At 43.6% G+C, this 24,533-nt stretch overlaps 1 protein-coding gene across 1 annotated transcript in view; it reads left to right on the forward strand.

The window, feature by feature from the left end:
• The window catches only part of Fbn1 (fibrillin 1), a 205,486-nt gene that overhangs the window by 107,910 nt on the left and 73,043 nt on the right, over window positions 1–24,533 (forward strand). The window contains exons 11-21 of the mRNA XM_038330599.2: window positions 4,154–4,333; window positions 4,861–5,001; window positions 6,821–6,940; window positions 10,132–10,257; window positions 11,777–11,899; window positions 14,521–14,643; window positions 15,704–15,856; window positions 20,570–20,623; window positions 22,030–22,155; window positions 23,702–23,827; window positions 24,356–24,475. Of these exons, the coding sequence (XP_038186527.1) occupies window positions 4,154–4,333; window positions 4,861–5,001; window positions 6,821–6,940; window positions 10,132–10,257; window positions 11,777–11,899; window positions 14,521–14,643; window positions 15,704–15,856; window positions 20,570–20,623; window positions 22,030–22,155; window positions 23,702–23,827; window positions 24,356–24,475 (1,392 nt within the window). The remainder of the gene's footprint in view (window positions 1–4,153; window positions 4,334–4,860; window positions 5,002–6,820; window positions 6,941–10,131; window positions 10,258–11,776; window positions 11,900–14,520; window positions 14,644–15,703; window positions 15,857–20,569; window positions 20,624–22,029; window positions 22,156–23,701; window positions 23,828–24,355; window positions 24,476–24,533) is intronic.

Here is a 24,533-nt window from a genome sequence, read left to right on the forward strand (position 1 = left end):
CATTGCCCTGGAGCAGAGTCTTCTCAGGAGCCCTTGTTTTCTCCTGTTCTCCCTGAGGGACTTTGGTGGCTTTTCTGGGCCATTTACCAGTTCAGTGGGATGAAGCCCCGCTCCCCCACCGCATTTATCTCTTCTCTTACCCTAACTTTTCTCTTCCTTCTGCCAAGCCCTGTTTTATTTTTCCTCATAGCTTCTCATTTGTATGCTGTGCCCCCTTCATTTCCACTAAAAGCCTATTGTTCTGCAATCGGAATGGATGGGGTGGCTTCCCAAGTGGCCAGGAGGAGATCCTGCCATATACATTCCCAAAGTATAGCTCACCTGACAATAGCCTTAAAAGTTGTCTCTGGAGAGGCTATAGGAAAAAAATGTTCAGGATATTTTCGTTCGGATGAATGTAGATGCTGTTTGGTGATCCAAATGATACTTTTTCCTACAAAGAAATATTTATAATTTGGTATATCATTTTGAGTCTCTGAATCTGAACCCAGTTGTTAATGTTATGAGTTTTATTTTCTAATTTAAATTATATAGTTGCATTTCCCTTAAACAGTCATAGTATTTCTAAAGTAAATCACTTATTTTTTTTCCCTAAAATATCTGTACAGTTCAAGCCTTATCTACTCCCTTCTCCCATGATCCCTGATGGTTACATACCCTCTAGAGGGCTAAGGCCCTGTGCAAACACGACCTGATCCCCAACATGCCAAGCTAACCACAGTGGGAAGTGTGACCTCGTCCTTATCACCCTCTGGTTCTGGTTTGTACTTTCAGTGTGCTCAAGAATTAAATCCTTCTCTTTTGTGCCTATTTACATCCATGAGTTGCTCTGTCACTAGTTAATAATCTCACTAGGAGATCTTAGTCATTATTGCAGTCTTAGATTGCTCTCGCTCTCTGTACTTCTGTAGTATTTAGCAAACTCTTGCTCGTAAGAGAATTCAGATAGAACATATAGCCCATTAAGTATGATTTTCTCCACAAATTTCAACTAAAGACTGACCTTTTAGCTCTGTTTAATTTGATTCCCGAAAGGCATGTTTAGATCGGGGATTGAAGAGAGGCCCTGAGACTGAGCGGGAGGAACTCAGGACTGGTGGAATGTTTTGGAGAATGCGGCTCAGGATGTATAACCTCTCATCACACACTGGAGGGCCGTTTCTGGTGTCCGCATACAACACTGTTCACTGCTAAGGATTGTATGTGTGGATTAAAGGAGTAATATAATCTTCCTATGTCTCTATACATACACGCATATGATTCAACAAGTCATGCATTTTGGACACACTGTCTATGCCCTAAAACCCCTTCCTCTTAATTTGCTGCAGATCTGTTCACGAGATCACTGTTTAGAAGCACATGGCTTGCTTCCTACCAAGATGCATGACTTGGATATCAGAAGAATTGTTTCTTAAATGCATATGTCAGTTTGGGAATCAATAGCATTGGTTGGATTCCTTGTATTGAGACCTTGAGAAGAGAAGACCGTAGAGCAGGAGCCATCAGGAAGACCTCACCCAGGAAGACTCACGTTGTCATGGGTGATTTTGCAGCGGGTTGAAAGACATAAGCCTGACACAGACACAGGGCAGATGAACTGACCATGCACACTCGCCTGACACAGGCACAGGGCAGAGCAGACTGGCAGTGCACGCTCATTTGCAGGTCGGCTTCCATTTGTTCACACTTTCCACGACAGTTCTATTGAGTATTGAGCTCTTGCCTGTGGAAAGTGGCCGTGTGAGAAGACTTAGTCAATTCACTCTTCCTCTTTCTCTCTCTCTCTCTCTCTCTCTCTCTCTCTCTCTCTCTCTCTCTCTCTCTCTCTCTCTTTCTTTCTGTCTGTTTTCCTTTCCCTCCCTCCCTCCCTCCCTTCCTTCCTTCCTTTCTTTAAACAACACTGTGCTTCATCTCTGGGTTGAATGGAGATAGAAAAGGTAAAGGTTCTGGAGAAAACTTATCCCTGGCTACTGATCCTTAATGTGTTGGGGCTCATAGCTAAAACCATTAACCTGTAGACTGGAAGGAGTTTAGGGCCCAGTAAGATACATTTCTTACAGGGTTAAGGTGAATTTAATGGTGTTCTTCAAGTAATATGCCCGCCTAGTTAGCAGAAATGCTGATAAGCCATCCGACCTCTTTTACAAATCCCAAAAGAATTTTCAAACTAGGCTGACCTGGTGCTTACAAAAGCATGGGCACAAACTGTTTCCTTTAATATAGTCAGGATCCAATTAAATCCAATACATGCTGAAATCCTCTTATGTGCAATTTATGAGGCGAGGCTGAGAGAGAATATGTGGTCCAGACTTAAAGGGCTGCATAGAAACACAGTGAAAACGTTCTCAGGGAATAAGTGATGTGGTGTAGCTAGGTGATAATTCTGTAGGGAGAGTCCCTCTGCTTTAGTAAAAGGAGCTATAGCATCCTCAGTCAAGAAAAACACAGGTTAAAAAAAAAAAAAAAAACTTCCCAAAACAGCGAGATACCAAGAATTTGTGGGTCACAATTCCAGATAAGCAATAGAGCATAGTAATGGAATTCTCTAGCAGTTTAAACTAGATCTGAGTTATAGGCATAAAGCAAGACTGAAGAATGTCAGGAAATGGAGTAGCTAGTGACAGTGGACTCTGTGGAGTTTGGTGAGTTAGCCAATGTAAGTTGGCAGATGTCCCATGAGGCTGAGTTATGAATGCATTTCAGTAGTCCATTAAAGGAAAGCATTAGCCTCATGTATGTAAAGTCTAACACTGTGTAGAAACTGTCTATATAAGAATCACTTTGTGACTGTGATAACAAAGTTACCGACATTGAAGACAGAAAGCAAAGATGAGAAATCACTCTGCTTGTAGAAGGGACCATGAGACCTGCAGCTATGCAATGAAGCTGCAAGTGAACAAAGCAGACATACCCGCAGCCAGAGGCTGTCTAAAATGCCGTTCCGGAACCTCAGGGAAAAGATGTCACAAGCCAACAAGGATTTATTCTGAGGAAGTCCTGGTATTGTTAAAAATAGTATTCAACCCCAAAACGTGTGAACACAGAGAAATACATGTTCAAACCAGGGAGCCCCGCTTGCAGAATCACTGGTCTACGTTCACACAGCCACGCTGCTGGGGCCTCCCTTCACCACTTACTTAGTTGTCTTTAACAGACAAATCCTCAGGCTCTGCTCTAGACTTTGTACCTTTTTTTTTAGAAGAACTCATTCATCTCTATGACCTCTCTACTGAGAAATGAAAATGTTGACTTCTTCTCTGGGCTCCAAACTCTCTTCAACAGCTGTTGTGCGGTATCTCCTTTTGGCTGCCTCGCGTCTCCTAACTCAAGTGCTCAAAGTCAAAATTTGGCTTCTGCCCATCACACCAGTCCCCGCCTCCTGACAGTCGCCCTCTCAACAGTAAAGGACAACAGTGTTCTCCTATCTGAACAACAAAAACACTAGTAGCCATTCTTGATTTCTTATTCCCGTGGTTCTGGCATTTATTCTGTCACCAAACAGTACCATTTATTTATAAATTACCTTGCAGCAAGTTGTGCCCTCTGACAGCTCCATCACTACCTCCCCTGGGCATCCATCATTATCTCGTCCTTGGTTTTCCACACAGCCTTTTCATTCACCTGTGCCATTGTCCTCTTCTCTAATTAGTGCCCAGGCCTTCGAATGTGCTTTTTTCGATCCCTGTGACAGCCCCACTGGGGCTGACTAGAGAAAGTGACACCTAATATTTTTCCCAATGAATGTCAATATGGAAATGTCTTTCTAGATTTTGAAAGGAACATGTGGTGCCTGCTCTGGAGACATTTTTTTGCTTAAATTTTGAATTATTGTCTCAATGTGGCTATTGTGTAGATATTAAAATATGAATGAAGCAGGGCGGTGGTGGTGCACGCCTTTGATCCCAGCACCCGGGAGGCAGAGGCAGGTGGACCTCTGAGTTCGAGGCCAGCCTGGTCTACAAGAGCTAGTTCCAGGACAGGCTCTAGAAACTACAGGGAAACCCTGCCTCGAAAAAACAAACAAAAAAAAATATGAATGAAGCATTCTTTCCGATTGGCCAATGCTGTTTGGTTTCTTTAAGGGGGCATCCTGTCTGGCCTCCCTGCAGCCATGGCTCTGCTGATTGTATCGTGTTGTGTTGTATTCTTCCAGAGGATTTCAACAAGCTGTGCTCTGTCCCTCTGGTCATTCCTGGGAGACCAGAATACCCTCCGCCGCCCATTGGCCCTCCACTTCAGCCCGTTCCTCCAGGCTTTACTCCTGGGTCTGTGATTCCAGTCCCCCGGCCACCACCAGAGTATCCGTATCCATCCCCATCGCGTGAGCCACCAAGTAAGAATTCGAAAGCCTCCTTGTTATTTTTCTTGCATTAATCAAGTCATATTTTTGGTTTATTAAATATTTATACCAATTGTTAGATTAAAAAATTTACATTGTTTTTGCATGTTTCTTAATTTTCCCATTTTATAAATAAGAATGGGAGCCTTGCATGTTCTGGAGATTAATGTCCTTTTGTTACGGGATATGTTCATTTAAATGTGGGAGCAGTGTGGGAAAGACCGAAATCTGATTCAGAGAATGTATTAATGGCAGAAGATGTATGAAATTATTCAACACCTCCCTGGCATAGTTATTTTCTGAAACTGGAGGCTTGAGAGTAAGGGTGTGGGTGGGGTGGGAAGAGGCAGGCAAAGAGGCGGGGGGGGGGGTACAATGTGCTCTCTGAAAGCTGAATGGGCTCTAGTGGCTGGCTCACCCTTGGTGGCTCTTCCTCTAGGACTTGGCATCTTGTTCATTATTAGTAGATTAAGAACTGATGTCATAGATAATAATAATGGGGTTCAATGCTGTCCTCCTAGGGGTACTGCCTTTCAACGTTACTGACTACTGTCAATTGGTCCGCTATCTCTGTCAAAATGGGCGCTGCATTCCAACCCCGGGCAGCTACCGTTGTGAGTGCAACAAGGGTTTCCAGCTGGACATCCGCGGGGAGTGCATCGGTATGCAATTTATCGCTTGATTGACACTGGGGGATGTTGCAATTCTGTTTCATTGTCTGTGTCTTAGTCACTGTTCCGTTGCTGTGAAGAGACACCGTGACCACAGCAACTCTTATAAGGAAAACACTTAATTGGGGCTGGCTTATCGTTTCAGGGGTCTAGTCTATTGTCATCATGCTGGGGGCGTGGTGGGGCAGGCAGACCCGGTGCTGGAGAGTAGCTGAGAGTTCTACATACAGATCTGAAGGCAGAGAGAGACACTGGGCCTGATGAAAATTCCACCCCCAGTGACACACTTCTTCTGATAAGGCCACTCCTCCTAATCCCTGTTAAGTAGCACCACTCCCTAATGACCAAGCATTCAAATAGGAGTCTGTGGAGGCCCTTCCTGTTCAAACCACCACAGTTAATATTGGTTTTCTATTGTTGTTGTAACAAATCACCTCCAACAGTGTCTCCAAACAGTAGAACTTTTTATTATCCTTGGCTTCCAATGCAGGGCTTAAACGCTGATTGGGTGTGTCTTCAGAACATCAGAGAGGACTTCCTGACCTTCTAGTATGTCTCAGACTCTGGAGGCAAGTAGGGCCTCATGGTCCTCTGGCAGCCATACAGTCAGGCGGGCAGCATCCTCAGCAGCCCGGCACAGGACCACTAGGCAGTGGAATCTGACAACACCCAGCGGGCATGTGTCCTTTTGTCTTCAGATAAATTTGTTTCTTAGTTCTGTTAGTTCGTGTTTTCTCAAACCCTTTTGTTTCCTGCTTATATGGGCACTGTTCTAGAGGTTATCCAAAGTAACACAGGAGAGGGGAGGGGTGTGTGGCTCAGGGTTAGGCCTGACTCTGTCCCCAAGAGACTTGGACCAATAAGCCTCGCTGAGCCTTCCTTTCCTCATAAACAGCAATGTAGACGGGTGAGCCCCAGTACTGAGTCTTTAACGAGCCCGTAGCACTTTGGGACTAAGGCTGCCGCGACCACCTGGGCAGGTGGTACTGAGAACCCCGTGAACAGCCATGTGGTCTTCATGTTTTGTTCTGACAGGTTTAATAGAACAGCAGGAGATGCTTAGACACGAGGCAGACTTTCTTTGTACTAAAACAAATAGAGCCACCTCTGAAGGAACTGTTAGTCTCTTTGATTTTGTTTTTTTCCCAGTGCCAGGATTTGAACCCGGAGTCTCATGTGAATCAGACCAGGGCCCTACCACTCAGCACCCTATTGCTCTTCCTTCTTTTCATCTTTTTTTTTTTTTTATTTTTGAGACAAGGTCTTACTAGGTTGTCTAGGCAAACCTTACACTTGTAATCCTCCTGCCTCAGACTCCTGAAATAACAGCCCTACACTTTCATGTCTGCCTGATTTTCTGAGACCAGACTCACAGAAGAAAAAAATGGTTTATTATCTCAAAGCATAGTCATAGTTTCTGAAAATAACGTGAGAAAAGAACAGAGATGAACTGCCTCACTGGTCTCACGGTGGGTAGACACGGCATATTGGCTGTGGGAAGAGAGAGAAATACTTTGATTATGCAATTTTCTTTTTTTATCGTTTCGAGTTTTGCTTTGTTGTGAAAGGGTCCCACTAGGCAGCCTCGGTTGACCTGGAACTCAATATGTAGGCCAGGCTGCCCTTGAACTCATTAGAGATCCAGCTGCCTCTGACTCCCAAATGCTGGGGGATTAAAGGCGTGTGCCGCCATGCCCGGCTTTGCTGTTTTTTGCGCGCTAAAGGAAAAGGGTTTTATGCACGAGAAACCCACAAAGCCTTAGAAATATAAGCTGTTGAAGTTCTCACTAAGATCCACTGTGTTTTGCAGATGTGGACGAGTGTGAGAAAAACCCCTGTACTGGTGGAGAATGTATCAACACCCAGGGCTCCTACACCTGCCACTGCCGAGCTGGCTACCAGAGCACACTCACCAGGACCGAGTGCAGAGGTAAGGGGCTCCTGGGGACCAGGAGGCATCTGTCCCAAATGAAGGCGTTGCTTTGAAGAAATCCAGTGAGACATAAAGGCACAAAGCTACCCGCTCCGCGCCCCCCCCCCCATTGCTTGCTTTATGCCTTATTCCAGATATCACTCCTTTGAGGATGTTGCTATCAAATCTGGCAAGCATTGAGGTTACTTTAAAAACTATCTTTGCACCAAGGGAATAGCTTTTTCTCACTTCTTTCGAGTTATTTCTGCAGGCTGTTCATCTTCCATCTGAAAGGTATGGGGATGTGGTCACTCTGTGCGGTAGAGACCAGGGAAAGCCTCTGGCAGAAGCATATGCCATTAGCTTCTCCATAGAAACAAGGATGAGGGGGCTCCGATCCTTGCAGAGGTCAGCAGCCAATAGCAATATCACCTGAGGGTTGCCCAAAGTGAGTCTCTGGTTCTTCCTCAGACCACTGACTAGAGCCGGCCTTTGGCAGGACCCCAGCCCTCTGCACGTGCACTGAGATTTCGGAAGCACTGATGTGATTGTCCCCTCATGAAGGTCGTCCTTCAGGTTTATTTCCTTCCCTTTTCCTAAAATAAAAAAAAAATTGCAAACAATGTTTTGGAGAATGTTGGACTTTGGTGCTGTATTTAGATCGTTTCTACCCTCCCTATCCCTCCTCCAACTCCTTCTATGCCCCTCCCAACTTCCTGTCAAATTCGTCCCCTCTTCTTCCTTAATTATTGTTACACATATGCAGCCTTCTGAGTCCATTTGGTGTTGCTCAGGTGTGTAGAGGTAGAGGTAGAGATAGAAATGGGGATGGAGATAGAAATAGAGATAGAGGTATAGATACACGTTTAGGGCTGACTGCTGGGGATTAGATAACTCCTCGGGAGCTCAGTCCCTGACTTATACTGAATGCCCATCTCTCAGCAGCCATTGATTGCCTGTAGCTCTTCATGTAGAGGCGGAGCCCTGTGAGATTTCCTGTCCATGTTGGCGGCATGTCATGGGTTTATTTCTTAAATAATTTATTAAGCCGTCCAATATGCTTTTGGTTAATACTATTTGTGCAGTAAGTTTTTGGGGTGGGAATGAATAAGATACAGTGTCCACTCTTCAAGAACCAGAAGTTTTATCTGGACACTCAGCATAGAATGACCTGTGTCATTAATCCAGTAAAACTAGATAAAAATAAGTGAGCAGGTAGGTAGGTTTATACCACGTAAAAGTGTCAATCAACTAACGTGAGATAATTTTACTTGCCTCCTTTAGCAAAAGCCCTTTGTGTTAATTGAGCAGGTTCGGTGTTTATCTCTGAACTATTTTCATAATCTTTTGAATTTGCTCACCATTACTGTGTTCAGGTAGACTGCCCCACAATGTCAATTTTGAGAAGAAAAAAACCAAAAAACTGGAAGCACATTATTTCTAAATAACTCTATTAACAGCCTACAACCTGAATTATAAATCTAAATAGTTTGAGTATTCAGCTGAGAGTCTTCTTGATGCTGTTAGTTAAAACAATTGGCATGTCAGTGGTGTGCTGGACATTTTTCAATAGAAGAAACCACTGTTAAGAGACTTCGCTGCTAAATAAGCAAAGAGAAACGATTGTTGAGAAGGGGTTGGCTGGAGTAAGGGCCCGCCAGGGTAAAGGTGTGCTGTCCCCTCAACCTGAGGCCTGACTAGAGATGAGCGTGGCCCACAGCTCTAGTACCCTCTTCTCCGTGGTATTAAACTCACCCTCAGTGTAGGAGCGCACCTGTGGTGTTTGGAGGATAACAGTCTGCAGAAGGATCCAGAAGGCTGCATCTTCAGCTTAGAGGGTGTGCTTGGGTCAAAGAGGAAGAAAAGATAGAGACAGTGGAAGGCACATTTGAGTGATAAACTTCCATGCTGTCTAGATTGCTTGAAGTACACAGTATCCCTCGTGGCATTCCACAGTGAGAAGGAAAGATGGATTATTTCTCTTGTTTATTTTAATCTCAAAAATTATAGAATGCTAAAATTGGTTCAAGAATATGTGGATTTTTTTCTATTTTTCTTTGTGGAGGAAGACAGATTTTAGTGAGCATTAGGAATAAAGGAGGAGGGAAAAAAGGAAATCAGAGATTTTTGGCACAAAGATCAGACAGAAGAAAAGCCCAGACTGCTTCAACTAGTCCAATGGCTCACGCAGAAACCACTGTGGGATCAGCCTGGAAAGAAAGTGCGTAGGAGGGTCAACCACAGACACGGTGCAGACGCTGGGCAGACAGGATAACTGGACAGACCGTAAATGCGCATTCCTCTCTAGGGTGTGCAGGATGCTCACCCGCAGGCACTCAGGGCCTCGGCTCAATATGCATGACTTGCTCTCATCCGACTCAGTCTGGTTCCATGTTCCTGGGGACAGGCGTGGGAATGCTGCATGCTGCAGAGACAAGGCTGTCTTTCCTAGCCTCTTTCATGTTCATCTTTTTGTAGTTCTTAGAGCAGAAGGACCAGACCCAGGCTACCCCGCTGTCTATTAGGGCTAGATATTTAATCATGAAATTAGAGATCAGACATAGCTTATTTGAGTTTATGTTATTTTTGACATTTCTAGTTCTATTATGATTATTATAATTATTATGATTATTAATGAAGGAGGGTACAGCCATCACAGAACCAATGTTTTGCTTGGTAGGTAGAATAGTCATAAAGTTTAGACTGAGAGTTATATGTCTATGGATGAAACTATACTCGGTCCCGGGCTGCTGGGAGGCAGTGATCACCTCATAGTTATGTGGAGAACTATTAGGAAGAACTGAGAAATTTCTCAAAAATAGCATTTTCTGTTATTATTTCTCATATTGTTGTAAGAGTTCCCTTTTAATCATGTTAGAAATGATAGCAGCCAAAGTTCAATATAAATAATCATATATACCACTCAATAAATTATCTAGAAAAAATGCTGAAAACTTTGTACAGTTGAGGTCTGAGTAGTCTTAAAGAAAGTAGGAGTGGATGTGATCATGTAAAGGTTTCTTTCTGTCTCATTTCCTTTTAATACTGATAATCCCACATACCTCGTTATTTGGTATCATATGTATAATGATAGGTATTACCAAATAATTGAAATACAAGATTAAGATCCTAAATTTGGAAATGGAGGGAGAAAGATAATAATGTCAAGTCCTCCAGATTACCTTCCCCCTTTCTCACTTTCACCCCAGACATTGACGAGTGTCTGCAGAACGGCCGGATCTGCAACAATGGCCGCTGCATCAACACGGACGGCAGCTTCCACTGCGTGTGTAATGCGGGCTTCCACGTCACTCGGGACGGAAAGAACTGTGAAGGTAATGGCAGCAGCCAAGGTGGCTCCTCTCCCATTGCATTTCCACAGCCGGAGCCTTGAACAAGACAGAACCAGGTGCCGGGTGAAAGGTCAAACTCTCCAATGTGTTGCACATATTTCTGTCTGAAAGGCAAGCCTAAAGTTTCACCCTGCCATGGCCACAATTTGTATGTGTCAAATAGCATTTGTTCACATCAGCGGCCGTGAGTTCTTATAGTTTCCTGGTGGCAATGAAGCTTTCGTAGGGTGCACCATTCCTTCCAATTTTTATGCGACCAAGACTTGCATATTATGTAGTTTTATACAATAACAACAAACAAAACAACAATGAACCGCGTTTCCATCCACACCTTCTATAGTTGCTTGCAATCTTTTCGTGTAAAGTGCCTGCCTCGTAACGCAACCCACAGATCAGTGTCTGGGCATGTCAGACTGCTTTAAGAGAAACAGAGGCGTGGAGAGCCAGCCTTTCATGTTGACTTCTGAACTCATCATGGGAGCTGCTTTTCCTTGCAAAGTCACTGTGACTGCTGTGGATTGCTGTGGATGGAGTTCCCACTTCGTGGGCTTCAGCAGAAAGTGGAGCCTGCTCCTTATCATGTTTTCCAACTTCTTTAGCAAAGAGCCCAAGAATCTGCTAATATGTTGAAAGAATTTCAAAATTGTTCTTAGGAACATGTTTGGCAGAATATTATCTCAGTGATTCAATCCACAGACTTGAGGCCAAAATTCCCAGTTAGGGTAAAAATCTGCTTTTTTAAATAAAAGAAATAAAGAAAAATCATAAATTACTTTAGTCTGCATAAAAGCCTGTAAGTGAAAACAGGTCATGTTGAGAGGTGCGAGCCTCCTGGGATAGCTTCAATAGCTCGCAGGCCAGCATGCCCACGGAATTAAGAACTGTCTCTGTGATCAAAGGGTTCTAAATATTAGTTGGCTCAGCTGGATCCCATAGCCGAGTCTAGCACTTACTAAATCCATCTTTGCAATATCTACTTCAAATTGCTTAGAATGACAAGCTTTCTTCTACTTTTTATTATTCTTCAGCGTTTTTTTTTTTTTACTTTTTGAAAATTTCATTTAATGTATTTCCCCCTCCACCAACCCCTCCCAGGTCCTCCCTTACCTCCCTACCCACCCAACTTCATATTATTTTTCTCAATAGTCTTTTACTTTCGAAAAGAACCAAGATTTAGCCTAAATACATTTTCATTCCCAGTAGCCTTAATTTTGTTATATTTTAGTATAGCAGAACTAAGTCTGGACTAACTAAGCTCACCAAGCTGGTAGCTGTCCTTTTCATCTATGGACGGTGAACCTCGAAAAATCCCGCTAACCTTGGCTGAGCCAACCTGAACTTGAGATGCCTGTTTCGCATGCTGTGTTTTCTCTTTGTATTTATCATCTGGATGAAAATTAGCCTTAGGCATTAGTGACAGAAAATAAGAAAGAGGCATGAATTACGTCTATCCAGGCAGCCTTCCTCGCCTGACTGAAAGAACATGTGTCTCTGTTTCTAGACATGGATGAGTGCAGCATCAGAAACATGTGTCTGAACGGGATGTGCATTAACGAAGACGGCAGTTTCAAGTGTATTTGCAAACCTGGCTTCCAGCTGGCATCGGACGGCCGCTACTGCAAAGGTGTGTGCTAGGATACCCTGTAGTGTGGTGTTTGCCTCCTTTCTCTTCCCTCTACACCTTTCTTGAAGATTCTCCCCGTGTAGGATTCTCAGGTCCTGATTTGGAAGCCTGACTGATATTCCTTCTTGCGTTCATCCGTCCAGAGACCCCCAACTAATAAGACAAGGCTAGTCTTTTGGAGAGAAGGCATTTGGGTTATTCTCGGAGGAGCCTGGAATCGGCTGAGGGGTAGTTGTTTAAGGAGCTGAAGCCGTCGATCTCTCCAGTCTGACACTCTTTCTGATCTTTCCAAGTTCTGTCTTTTCCTTCCAGCTGGGGGAACAAGGACAGTTGGGTAGAGGGGTTGAGATCTTTTGATCATTACCTTTAGGCACTCTCACCTCACAAGTGTAAAACCACATGCTGGAAGGCAGGATCAAGTACCACGGTGCCTCTTCTGTGTGGCCCTAGAATTTAGCTCTCGTTAAAGTACCATGGAAGAAAGCTTTAAGTTCTTGGCAAGGTGTGCTTTCTCCGAGCTTTAAAGAGCATCCAGTCCTTGGTTGTTTCCCTGCATTCCCTGGAACCTTCACGTTGATGACTCGTAATATTGTGAAAACCCATGTCTTCAATGGCTGCGAGAGACGCCATGACCACGGCAACTCTTATAAAAGAAAACGTAATTGAGGTGGCAGCCTGCAGTTCAGAGGTTCAGTCCATTATCATCATGGCGGGGAGCATGCCAGCATGCCAGCAGACATGGCGCTGGCTTCATCTTGGTCAGACAGCAACAGGAAATCGACTGTGACTCTGGGCGGTATCTTGAGCATAGGAAACCCCAAAGCCCACCCCCACAGTGACACACATCCTCCAATAAGGCCATAACTACTCCTACAAAGCCACACCTCCTAATAGTGCCACTCCCTGTGAACTTATGGGGGCCAATTACTTTCAAACTGCCACAGCCTGTCTTCAGTTTAAAACAAACAGTTGAGCTTTTCAAATTTTGAAGTAGGGTTTCTGTACACATGGAACTCTGTGCTAGAAGGATCCGACATGGGGAAGAAAGGTTCGAGACACAGAAGCATTCTACACTAAGATAACGCATCAGGATGTGCTTGTACCTGTGAGGAAGAAAAGGAAAGGCTGTGATTGCTGAGATCTGAAATGCCAAGTCTGGGGACCCACGTGACAGCCTCTTGGCGTTAGATCACGCTGTTTCCGAGGACAGTATAAATGGAGGCCCCAAAGCCATTGATCGTCATGAAAACTGCATCTTAAATAGATTGTTGTGTAGAAGAACTGATAATTGCACTGGTTCACCTGGACTTAGCATTCCGGAGAGTGGGAAGGAGGAAGAGAGAGAGGAAGGGAGGAGGAGAAAGATTGGTTCATATGATTGTCCCCATCTTCCTCCCCGTCCTCTCCCCAGGATATGAAGCTAAGATAAACACACTTAGGAGGAAAAGGAAGCAGCCATCACATGCTGCTTTTGCTTACCTCCTGTTTCTCCTCTGGCTGCGGAATGAGATTATGTCTTCATCTGTCATTCTGAACCCGCAAACTCATGACTGCCGAAAGCCTCGTCCGCAGGGCCTGTGCTGACTGGGGGACTTCATGTCCCACTGGAAAGCCTCCAGGCTGCTCTTCAGAAGGTCCTCTCCACTGTTGTACTGTAGGGTGCTGCCTGAACAAAAAGATGCTTGAAACAAACGTACCAATCTGAGTCTATGCTCTTAAATATAACTGCTCTTTTTTTAACACAGTCCGAACATGAAACCTTGGACCATCGGGATGTGTTTTGTGCCAAACAGTACAAGCTAAATAAAACCCAGAGGTGCTTCACTCTTAATTTGCCTCAGCTTAAGGTCAGAAGACAGGAAATAGTCTCCTCCTCTAGTTGTAAAAGGATTGTTAGAAAGTGAATCATTTCTAAGGATCCTTGTTTTCCACAACTCAGTTTGGGTACCCTTTCTACTTTGTCATATCAGTGGGGGAAATCTCCACTATTGATTTTATGAACCTGATGCCATCTTTTCCAGTACTTAAGGACTCACATATGATATGAAACATGCTCCACTTAAGAAAGACTTTACTGTGCTCTGGTGGCTTTGAGTGTTGTGCTGACCAAGTGCTGCCATCAAAGTCACCCTGTATTCCCCTCTCTTCTCTCTGGTGCTCCTTCAGGCCTTTAATGTCTGCCTCTTACTAATCATCCCAGAGGGACTGGGCAAGGCTGATACCGACAGGGATGCCAGCCTGGGTTTTGGCTGCAGAAAGGGAAAGTTTTGCTACCTCAGTCAAAGATGCAGTTTATAATCAAGCTATATTTCTGGGATTAGTGGGATGCATGACAGAGTCCTTTGCCTTCTAGTGGACATTTTCCTTCCTCCATCAACTCTGTCTGGCTTTTGTGTTTTTATTTTCGGTAGAAAGCATCTTTGGAGGATTCTATTAAGATGGTTTTTAATGGAAAAGTAGCAAGCTTAATTGATTTCTCTGTTTCCCATCTCTGGGAAACACCGAGCAGACATTCCACTGGCCTGTTTCTGTGGCCATCGGGTATCATTTCCACCCACGTTCCAGGGCTGTCATAGTGAACGTGTTCAATGGTGTTAAAGAAACGCCTCTTCCCACTACAGATATCAATGAATGTGAAACCCCTGGGATCTGCATGAACGGGCGCTGTGTGAACACTGACGGCTCCTACAGATGCGAGTGCTTCCCAGGACTGGCTGTGGGTCTAGATGGACGAGTGTGTGTTGGTAAGAAAAAGCCCCATTTATGATAAACGCTGCAGCAACCAGCAATGCGTATCGGTAACTAACGTGTCCTCCCCTAGCAGATAAAATACAAGGATTTTTGCAGAACAATAATCTAACAAATTCAGTTCTCTTCTGAATAAATTGGATATAAATGTTAGGAATAGAAGGATAAGGTTAAACAAAAAAGGAAAGGCCAGGGAATCCTTGCCTTTTCTTCCCTCTTTTCTGCCCTGGATATGTACCTGTCTTCAATTTTCTCCCACCCTCCTTTGTGGGTAGTGGTCTTTGGAATTGGTCTGTATAGGTATACCATTTTATGGTGTACATTTTAGTAGATAATTAAATGTCCAAAGAAAGTGCATGATGCCATGCCATGGAAACATGAATAAATCAGAAACATGCAGTGATAGTTTTATGTGGCTTTGAGATTTGTTAAAAAAAAAAAACAAGACTTTTAGCCAAATTATTTTTAAAAGATACTCAATAAGCCCTTTGAATTAGGAAAAGATTGGGCGAAGTGGGAAATTCCTTCTTTAGAGATAAAGATAACACAGCTCAGCTGAGACCAACATCTGCGGGTTTATATAATGAACCTTTTACAGATTAAACTTTCTCCTTTTTGGAAAGCAAGCCCAATTTATTCATTCAATAACTGCATGTTTATTTTCGAGTAAGCCACATCTCTAATAAAGGTCTTATTTATCATGGTGTGAGATCCAACCTTTCATGCAGTGTTTATAAAGTTCCTGCTCTGTGCATGCCTGAGGAAGACAAAAATGAATGAAAATGATCCCAGCCCTGAAGGGGCTCCCGGTTCGCTCAACTGTGAGAGCCGGAGGCACCCAGCTGACCCTGGCCATCGGTCCCACTGCTCGGGAGCTAATGTGTTGTTGGAGTTTTATTTTACTTTCGTTTGCTGAGTGTCCAGTTGTAACAGCTCAAGCATCCCCTGTGGGTTAGAGCAGGGAGGATGGAGAAGTAAAGGCAGCCCTGGCTTCTACGTAGAGGTTCTCGTATTTTTAGACTGTCAGGATGACGGCAAGCACTTCCTCCTTTTCAGACACACACATGCGGAGCACATGCTACGGGGGATACAGGAGAGGCCAGTGTGTGAAGCCATTGTTTGGCGCTGTTACCAAATCCGAATGCTGTTGTGCCAACACCGAGTATGCGTTTGGGGAGCCCTGCCAACCATGTCCTGCGCAGAATTCAGGTAAGCGGTGTCATGGAGGTACCCTCCAACTGCCAGCTTTCTGCCACCATGCACAATCTTTGCTGTCACAGAAGTCTGTTCTCTGCTTTCAGGGTTCTCTTGTGCACCCTCCCAGGGTATCTGCAGTGGGCAGCCAGCGTTTAGACCCACGCCACTCCCCTTTCCTCACACTCTCTTGCTACAGCAGTGCATGCGCCTCTGTAGGAACCAGCGCACCTCGATGCTGGTCACGCTCCCTGGAGCACACTCAGCTTCAGAATGCTTGCTTTTCGCAGGAGCTATTAGAAAAGCAGGATTTTACACAGTGTAAAAGTAAATAACTTTCAGATGACCTGAATATTTCCAACAGCTTCCCAGAAGGCCATTTGCGAATTTTGTTCACATCCCACATGTTGATTTTGGTGTACTTTCTTAAATGGCTTTATTCAACCTTAGGGAAACAGTGTTTTTTCTGCAGTTGAGGTGGCACACACGGTGAAAAGTCAGAAAGGACAACCAGGCAGTGAGTGAAAATTCTGCTCCCCCAATCACAGGCAGAAGGATTGGAGGGATTAGTTATTTGTGTGTGTTTTTGCTCATTAAACATTTAAATAAATAGTTTCATTAATAAAAATAATTATGAAATTAAAATACATGGAAAAGGAATTCTCAGTGTTCTTATCCATAAAATAAATTTTATTAGATGAACTAGACAGTCCTATGCAGACATAACTATGTTCATAAAGAAAAAATAGTTTATTGAAATAGTCCGTGGTATCTTCTATATGCGAATGTGTGTGTTTGGTGTGTGTGTGAGAGAGAGGGAGGGAGGGAGAGAGAGAAGGAGAGAGAGATAGAGAGAGAAGGAAAGAGAGAGGAGATAGAGGGAGAGAAAGAGATAGAGAGAGAGGGAGAGAGAGAAAGAGAGAGAGGAGAGAGAGAGAAAGAGAGAGGGAGAGCAGAGCTAAGAAGACAGAGAGAGATTGAGCAAGAAGAGAGGCAGAGAAAGATTACAGAGGAGAGGGAGGAGAGAAGACGGATCGAAGAGAGAGAGGAGAGAGAGAGAGAGCTAAGAGAGGAGAGGCGAGGAGAGAGGCAAGAGAGAGAAGGAGAGAGAAAGAGAGAGGGAGAGAAAGATAGAGAGAGGGGGAGGGAGAGAAGGAGAGAGAGAGGGAGAGAGAGAGAAAGAGAGGGAGAGAGAGAGGGAGAGAGAGAAAGAGAGAGAGAAGGAGAGAGAAAGAGAGAGGGAGAGAAAGATAGAGAGAGGGGGAGGGAGAGAAGGAGAGAGAGAGGGAGAGAGAGAGAGAGAGAGAGAGAGAGAGAGAGAGAGAGAGAGAGAGAGAGAGAGAGAGAGAGAGACTAGTAGGAAGGGGCAGTGAGATTGGAGGAAAGAGAGTAGCTGGATATGTGGCGTGAACGCAGAAGCAAGGACTCTGGGAGAAGGAAGAGGACTGGAGGGAGAAAGGATAGGATGCTAGGGAGTGAAACTGACATATGTTTAGGAAGAAAAGAGAAGCCTATTGAGATGGAGACAGTAGGATTTTATTATTCGAATGTGATCTTAAGGGAGCTTGGCCACTGGCTTTTATTGTCCTAGGAAAAAAACCTAAGGCTAAGCAAACAAACAAACAAAATGGGAGTGAGTTTACATGTGAGATTCAGTTACTTCATATCCTTCCTAAGGAAAGTTCATTAAAAATTAACCTAAGCATGTTTTCCAAAGATTAATATATAAAAATAATCTTTGAAATTATGGTGTTAAATATGATATTAAATATCATAAGAAGCAAGAGAAAGAGAGGACTTCAAAGGAAATGAAGAACTCCACGTAAAAGAAAGATTATTTGCATGACTTTTTAATACACATTTAATGCACTTCAATTATATATAAATATTCATTCAAGCAAGATGATTGCGTAAGACTACAGTTAGCGGCATATTCTGTCATTGTTCGCACTAAGTTTTCAAGCACTCTTCTCATATGAGAATATTCTCATATTCTCGTATTTGTGAGACAGGTGTATGTCAGTAAGGCTGGAGAAGGTGGTCTCGCTCATGCCTGTGAGTGGAGACCTCTGGACCAAGCTCATGTCTAAAGAATGACCTGGGCTTAGCAAGTCACTAAAGAAGCCCAGTTTCTTTAAGCAGTAAGGCTTAGCGGGAGCTAAACGGGAAGCCCATGGCCACTAATGTCCAGCTTATATTTATGCTTTTGCGCCTGAGGGAATTTACAGGGAAAGCGTTCACATGTGGAAGTTCTTGCAGTGACTGACAAGAGTGTCAGCCGAATCGCGAAAGGTACTCGTGGAGGATGGATGCCCCTTGTTTCAGGATGGGGTGATTTAACAGTCGTGGACAATCCCCAGAATCTCTCTCATCAACTGAGAAATGTAACCATGCAGATTTCCAAGGTCATCTGTGCGCTGTGGAAGTCAAATGGGATGTGTGACGCTGTGTCTCTGCTTCCAACCTGATTTGTGTGATTCAGTGGGCTCTCTGCCTCTTTGGCCATCAGGCATTTTCCTCTCCCGGAAAGCAGCCAGTGAAACCCTCTGAGTGCCTTTCATGGGCCTGCCCTGCTGTTGTCATGTGGTAGCTTAGGAAATGGTTATTAAGACAGCAAGATGCCCAATTTGTTATCTCCTTAAACCCAGAGGCGCACAGGGCAGAATGGGGATGAGAACACAGAGGGGAGGGACTTGCTGATAGCCATGTGTACATTAGCGTTCAGACCCCTTCTGCACAGAGCGGTCGGGTCCTGCAGTCGTGAACACAGTGAGCACCCCGTGCTTCTGTTTAAGCCTGCTGTCAGCTGATCTGAATGAACCGAGAGAGCTCTGTCCACAGAACTGCCCTGGTTTGGTTTTCCTGCTTTACTATTCTCTAAGTTTTGTGACTGTTTTAATAGTTGAGAATATAAAAAGATAACTAAGATACGCTCCTGTTGTGGTCTTTAATCTCTTGTTGCTTTTTGCATCCTTTTAAACACTCTTTTTAAAAAATGAAAACATTTTACTGTTTTTTCTCAAATTATCATTTGTTACAATACAGACTTTGGAGGGTAGGTTTTTAATGCTGCTTCCTTGTTTTTGTTTGTTTGATTGGTTAGTTGTTTGTGTGTGTGTATGCATGCATGTGTGTGTGTGTACATGTGTACATGTGTGTGTGTGTGTATTTATTTTTGAGACAGGGTCTCACTATGTAGCCCTGGCTGTCCTGGAACTTACTCTGTAGACCAGGATGTCTTCTAATTTGTAGAGATACTCCTTCTTCTGCTTTTCAAGTGTTGGGATTAAAGGTGTATGCCACCATGTCTGGCTAAAAGATTAATTTTTAATTTTGTATTTTCAAAACTCATTTATATCTAGCACATTCAGAAATACAGCAAGTGTTTGCTCCCTCTGCTAAAGCCCCCTGCCCTCCCTCCCGCCGCGGTTCTCCTGAACACAGACATATGTGATTGATTCTGGCTGTCAGAATGCATGGGCAGGCAAAGATCTCTGTCAGCCCTCCTCCTTGGAAGAAGCATGATTCCAGCTTGCATGTCTCCTCATTCACCATTTTATTCCTCCAAATGTTGCTAGAGTTGTATATAAAACTGTAGTGTAGAGCTGCGGGCAGGCCTGCTTTTTATCCCGCCCGGCTCCCGCATGGTTAGCTTTACACCCGAAATAATTACACGGAAACTGTATTCTTTTAAATACTGCCTGGCCCATTATTTTCAGTCTCTTACTCACATCTTGACTAACCCATATCTAATAATCTGTGTAACACCACGAGCGGTGTCTTACCGGGAAAGACTCAGCATGCCTGTCCTGGTGGCTGGCTTCATGGTAACTCGCTCACTGAGGAGAGTCAAGGCACTCTGTCTAACTTAGGAGAGGCGTAGCATCTGACTGAGTCATCTACCTCACTTCCTTCTTCCTGTTCTGTCTACTCCGCCCACCTAAGGGCTGGCCAATCAAATGGGCCAGGCAGTTTCTTTCTTTCTTTCTTTCTTTCTTTCTTTCTTTCTTTCTTTATTTATTTATTTATTTATTTATTTATTTATTTATTTATAATGAGAGTCCTCCATCATAAAACTTTACACAATTATAAGCATTAAGAAGCTGATTCTTTCTCAAGTTTGGGGAGCGATTCTGCACAGGTCTGTACTAGAAAGATGACATGATTTTAACATTTTATGAAAAGTTTTCCTGTGGGTTCACAATGGAAAATGATCATAGAATCGCAGTGATTCATAAAATACACTTGCACATGGCAAGAGATGCTTTGCTGTGCCCTTGTGAAGAGATCCCAGAGCATCTGCAGAGACCTGGGGAGATGTGAGCATGATTGTCCTGGAAAAACAGAGTTACCCCAGGATGGTGGGGGAAAGTTCTATAAACAGCTAAGAACCCACATTTTAACAGGCACCATTTGCTGTATGCGTAAAGTGTTCCGTGGTGAACAAATTGAGTTGTAGGAAAAAAAAACACCTTTTCCAAAAGTGCTTTGCACCAAGAAATTGCTATGACTTCCCTATATCCTTCAAAGTCAATTTCCTTGGCTCTGTGGGACCCTTCAAAAGAAAGCACAGTCTAAAGGTGACTCTCGCAGGGGACGCCTTCCCTTTCTGCTGCCACTCTAGCTCAGTTCTCCTTGCTTTGAAGGAAATGATGTGTGTGAGCCAATGGCAGAACTGACCCATTCTTCAGATAAGGAACTCATTGACTATCCGATACTTTATTACAGCGGAATACCAGGCACTCTGCAGCAGTGGGCCGGGCATGACCTCCGCAGGCACTGGTAAGGAGTTTCTTTGAAAGTTCACCAACTAAGACATGTGCAGAGGCAGTATTGAAACCCCTGTGGGTATCTATCTACTTTGGGACAGTCTAGCCTGACACGCTGTACTGGCCAGCATGACATGGTGATGTACGCGGGATGCCTGGAATCCCCCAGGGCAGAGCTGCCGTGGCACACTGACAACTGTGGAAGTGTGAAGCTTTCTCGCTTTCCTGGGGCAACTGCTGGAGAGCTATGCATGAGACACCATGGTGGGCATTGCTCATTCTGGAGAAACGGTGGTCTGAGCCTTTCATGAATTCCCCATATCAAATACAGCCGAGGGATTTGGATTGGACAAACAGTTATCCATGCACAATCATAAAGATTTCCTAATTCTCAAAGGGTCAGTCATAAGATGCCACTTAAATTTTGTAGCAAAAATAGCAGCAATGCACTAAGTTAAAAGAAAATGGCGTCTTTGTTTAGAAAACTGGAAAAATGTTGAGTGTCATCAAAAAAGAATAGAATCAAGAGACTACTGAGATGAGCTTGAAGATGGTGACAAGAAGAGACATCCTCACTCATGTGGAACTAAGCAACTTGACTAGGGGCACTGGGGGAAAGCAGACTAGCTAGTTCTCTTTACAAAATGTGTGGATAAAGATGAGGAAGGAATATTGAGAAAGAAGGGCAAGTAAGGACACTGCTGACGGAGTCGGTGAGGATCATATGAGCCATGATAGGGACTTAGAGGGGAAGCAAATGACCGCCCTGACTTACGAAGTCCATCCATATACTGTCCTTCCTCCTTCCCCACCGCCATAAAGGCCTGCTCAGTATGTGAGGCATAGCGAGACAATGCCTGGCCTCCTCCAAGCCAAAGCAGAGACGCTGGGCTTGCGTTCGGTCTGTAAGGAGACCTGCTGAAAAACTTCCACACACAGTGGGGCAGGGACCTTGCATAAGCCTAATTTAGAGCCAATAAATACACAATTTATATTTTAATTTGAAGATGTTGTTGAACTTAATAAAAATTTGAAGCAAGGCCATGATATAATCACCTCATTGGCCACATGGGAGGCAAAGAGAGGGGAAAGAGGAGGCGTCACAGACTTGGGCTCTGTGCATCATCCACTTTCCATCCTGGTTCTCAGATCATCCAGGACATCTTCTTCAGCTTAATTCAGGGGTGGTGGGTGACCATATGGTCACAGCTCAGATGCCAGCTTCCCTCCAGGGTCTGGGATGGGGGAAGATTTGACTCATACTATCTTACAGTGAGCAAAAGGAATGAAATATTCTCTTCCATTGTGAACTCAAACCCCAGAGAGCAGTCCTAAGGTCATTGCCCATATTGTAACTGTTTGTTTTCATTTAATGTTTGTTTTAGAATGTGATTAACTTTGAATTTTTTGGTGCTGTAGATATAAACGAATGTGCATTAGATCCTGATATCTGCCCAAATGGAATTTGTGAAAATCTCCGTGGAACCTACAAATGTGTATGCAATTCAGGATATGAAGTAGACATAACTGGGAAAAACTGTGTCGGTAAGCTCGGCTTGCTTTCTGAGACATCTCTTGACAGCTTTGAAGAATCATGGCAGATTCCCGTGGTAGAAGAGAGATCTGTTAGGTGGAAGAAACACAAGTGCTAGGAGCCTTGGTGGCTTGACTGCAGAGCCACCCCTGTCTCTACTAAACCGTTCTCCCAGCTGCTCCTTAGATTTAAGCAGAGAAAGCACAGTTTGTTTTCAGTAACAATGATTTTATGTTAGCTTTAATGAGCACCCTTTTCCGTGTGATAATAACCTTTAATTAAGGAAGAACCCAGAAACCAAGTAAATCATTTAGTTGGTAAGAAAACAGTCAGCCTCCAGCATTATTTCTTCTTCAGCATTCTTTAGTTGCCTGGAAGAGTATTTTCTGAAAAGCTCTTCTGTCTGGAGTGACACATAGCCTTGTGTTCCCTGACGCTGGGCTTTTAAAACCAAGATCCTCACAGTTATGGGGAAAGGATGTGCACAAACTGTGAAGTGGGGCGTCTTTTTAGTGGAAGAACAAATATATTTTGAATATAAGCAGATACACCTTTATGGGATATGGTGGGGATGAATAAGCTTTAAGATAAACTAGAAAAGCCTGAGGCTGTATTTTAATTTCCATTTAGGGCTTTGGAGTTAGGCACTTCTGCTTGCTTTTACCTTAGTGACATTTTAGAGCCAAAGTTGGGAAGGCCCCTGTCCAAGGAGCTGATCTAACTTTGAAGCAAGTGATTTTTCAGAAAAAAATTCAAGATTGATATAAACATCTGTTCATTCTTCCAGGTTGCCACACGCATATCAGGTATCAATAATTTATTGCGTGCTGGATTCTCCTGCTGCTTATCCAACATCAGGGTCTCTATGGATTCTGACCCAGGAGAAGAAAATCCTTTTCCATATGTCCCTGGACATTGGCTGTCTCATTTGCATGGTCTTATTTGAAGCCTCCTGGTGTTTGGAATTCTTGAGAAATAGTTGTGTTCCTTGAATTATTTTGATAGACTTTCAACATTCTCTTTACTCAAAGAAACACAACTTTTACATATATAATATATATGTATTAGATACTATATTTTAGATACTATACATACATACATACATACATACATACATACATACATACATGTTGACTGTTTAAGTATATTTTCTGCTGTGGTTAGAATAATCCCACATGGCCTTCACCTCCCGATGCTGGGACTACAGGTGTGCATCATATTGTTGAGGTTGCTTTCTATTTATTCAGTTCCTTAAACTGGTAAGAGTAGTCCTTTTAATTCTAATGCTAGAATAAAGCCATTGCAAAAATAAAGACTACTAACTTTCAGAGAATCCAAGAGTTGAATTAAATAACATCCAGCAGCTTGAGGCTTTGTAGATACCTACTTTGGACAAGCAGAATAATTCCTATTTGGGGAAAAGCAATGGAACAAGAGTCTTGCCTCTCTGGTAGACTTGATTATACGACTGGAAACTTAGAGACCTAACCTAAAAGAGAAAGGTGTTGACTGTGAGGGACAGCCTCTTGCAAACGTTCCCATTTGTTGTCTTTCCAGATATTAATGAATGTGTGCTCAACAGTCTCCTTTGTGACAACGGACAATGTAGAAACACCCCTGGAAGTTTTGTCTGCACCTGCCCCAAAGGATTTGTGTACAAACCTGACCTAAAAACCTGTGAAGGTAACCGTGCCTTTGTTTTGAAATTACATATTTTACTGTCTCTGGGAAAGCTTTTAGACAGCCTGAGGGGTAAACTGAAGTCTCTTCTGTTTCAGATAGTCAAGCCCATTCTGTAGGGATTGTCTCTCCTAAATGGCCCTGTTCACACTCCAGCCACAGATGTACATGCTCATATTTGGCATTTTGCTCACCCTTTCGTGGTGGTTTTAGGGCGTTCATTTTCATTTGTCTCTAGCTGGCATTTTATTTGCCATCTCTTAATAGATGAAGAAAATGTTGTGCCTGCATAATTTGAATCCATAATTTTCTCCAGATTTTTCTGAATATGAAGACTCAATCTTGTGCCAGTTTCTATACTGAAGAAATATGCTCAATTAGTATTTTGACATTCTGTCTAGTTTGGAAAAGCCTGTCTAGGCCAGTGTTACTATCTAATGAAGAATACATGGTAACAATTAAGGCCAAAGTCAAAGCATGCCTTTTGTGCCTAGGACCAGCCTTCAGTAGTAATGGAGAGTTTTGTTTCAGACATCGATGAATGCGAGTCCAGTCCGTGCATTAATGGAGTCTGCAAGAACAGCCCTGGATCTTTTATTTGTGAATGTTCTCCTGAAAGTACTTTGGATCAAACAAAAACCATCTGCATAGGTACGCCTCCTTCTGAGAATGATTCTTCAGGGTTTATCAATAATTAACTCAGTGCTAC

Source organism: Arvicola amphibius, chromosome 5, assembly GCF_903992535.2.
Source record: "Arvicola amphibius chromosome 5, mArvAmp1.2, whole genome shotgun sequence".
Lineage (NCBI taxonomy): Eukaryota > Metazoa > Chordata > Mammalia > Rodentia > Cricetidae > Arvicola > Arvicola amphibius.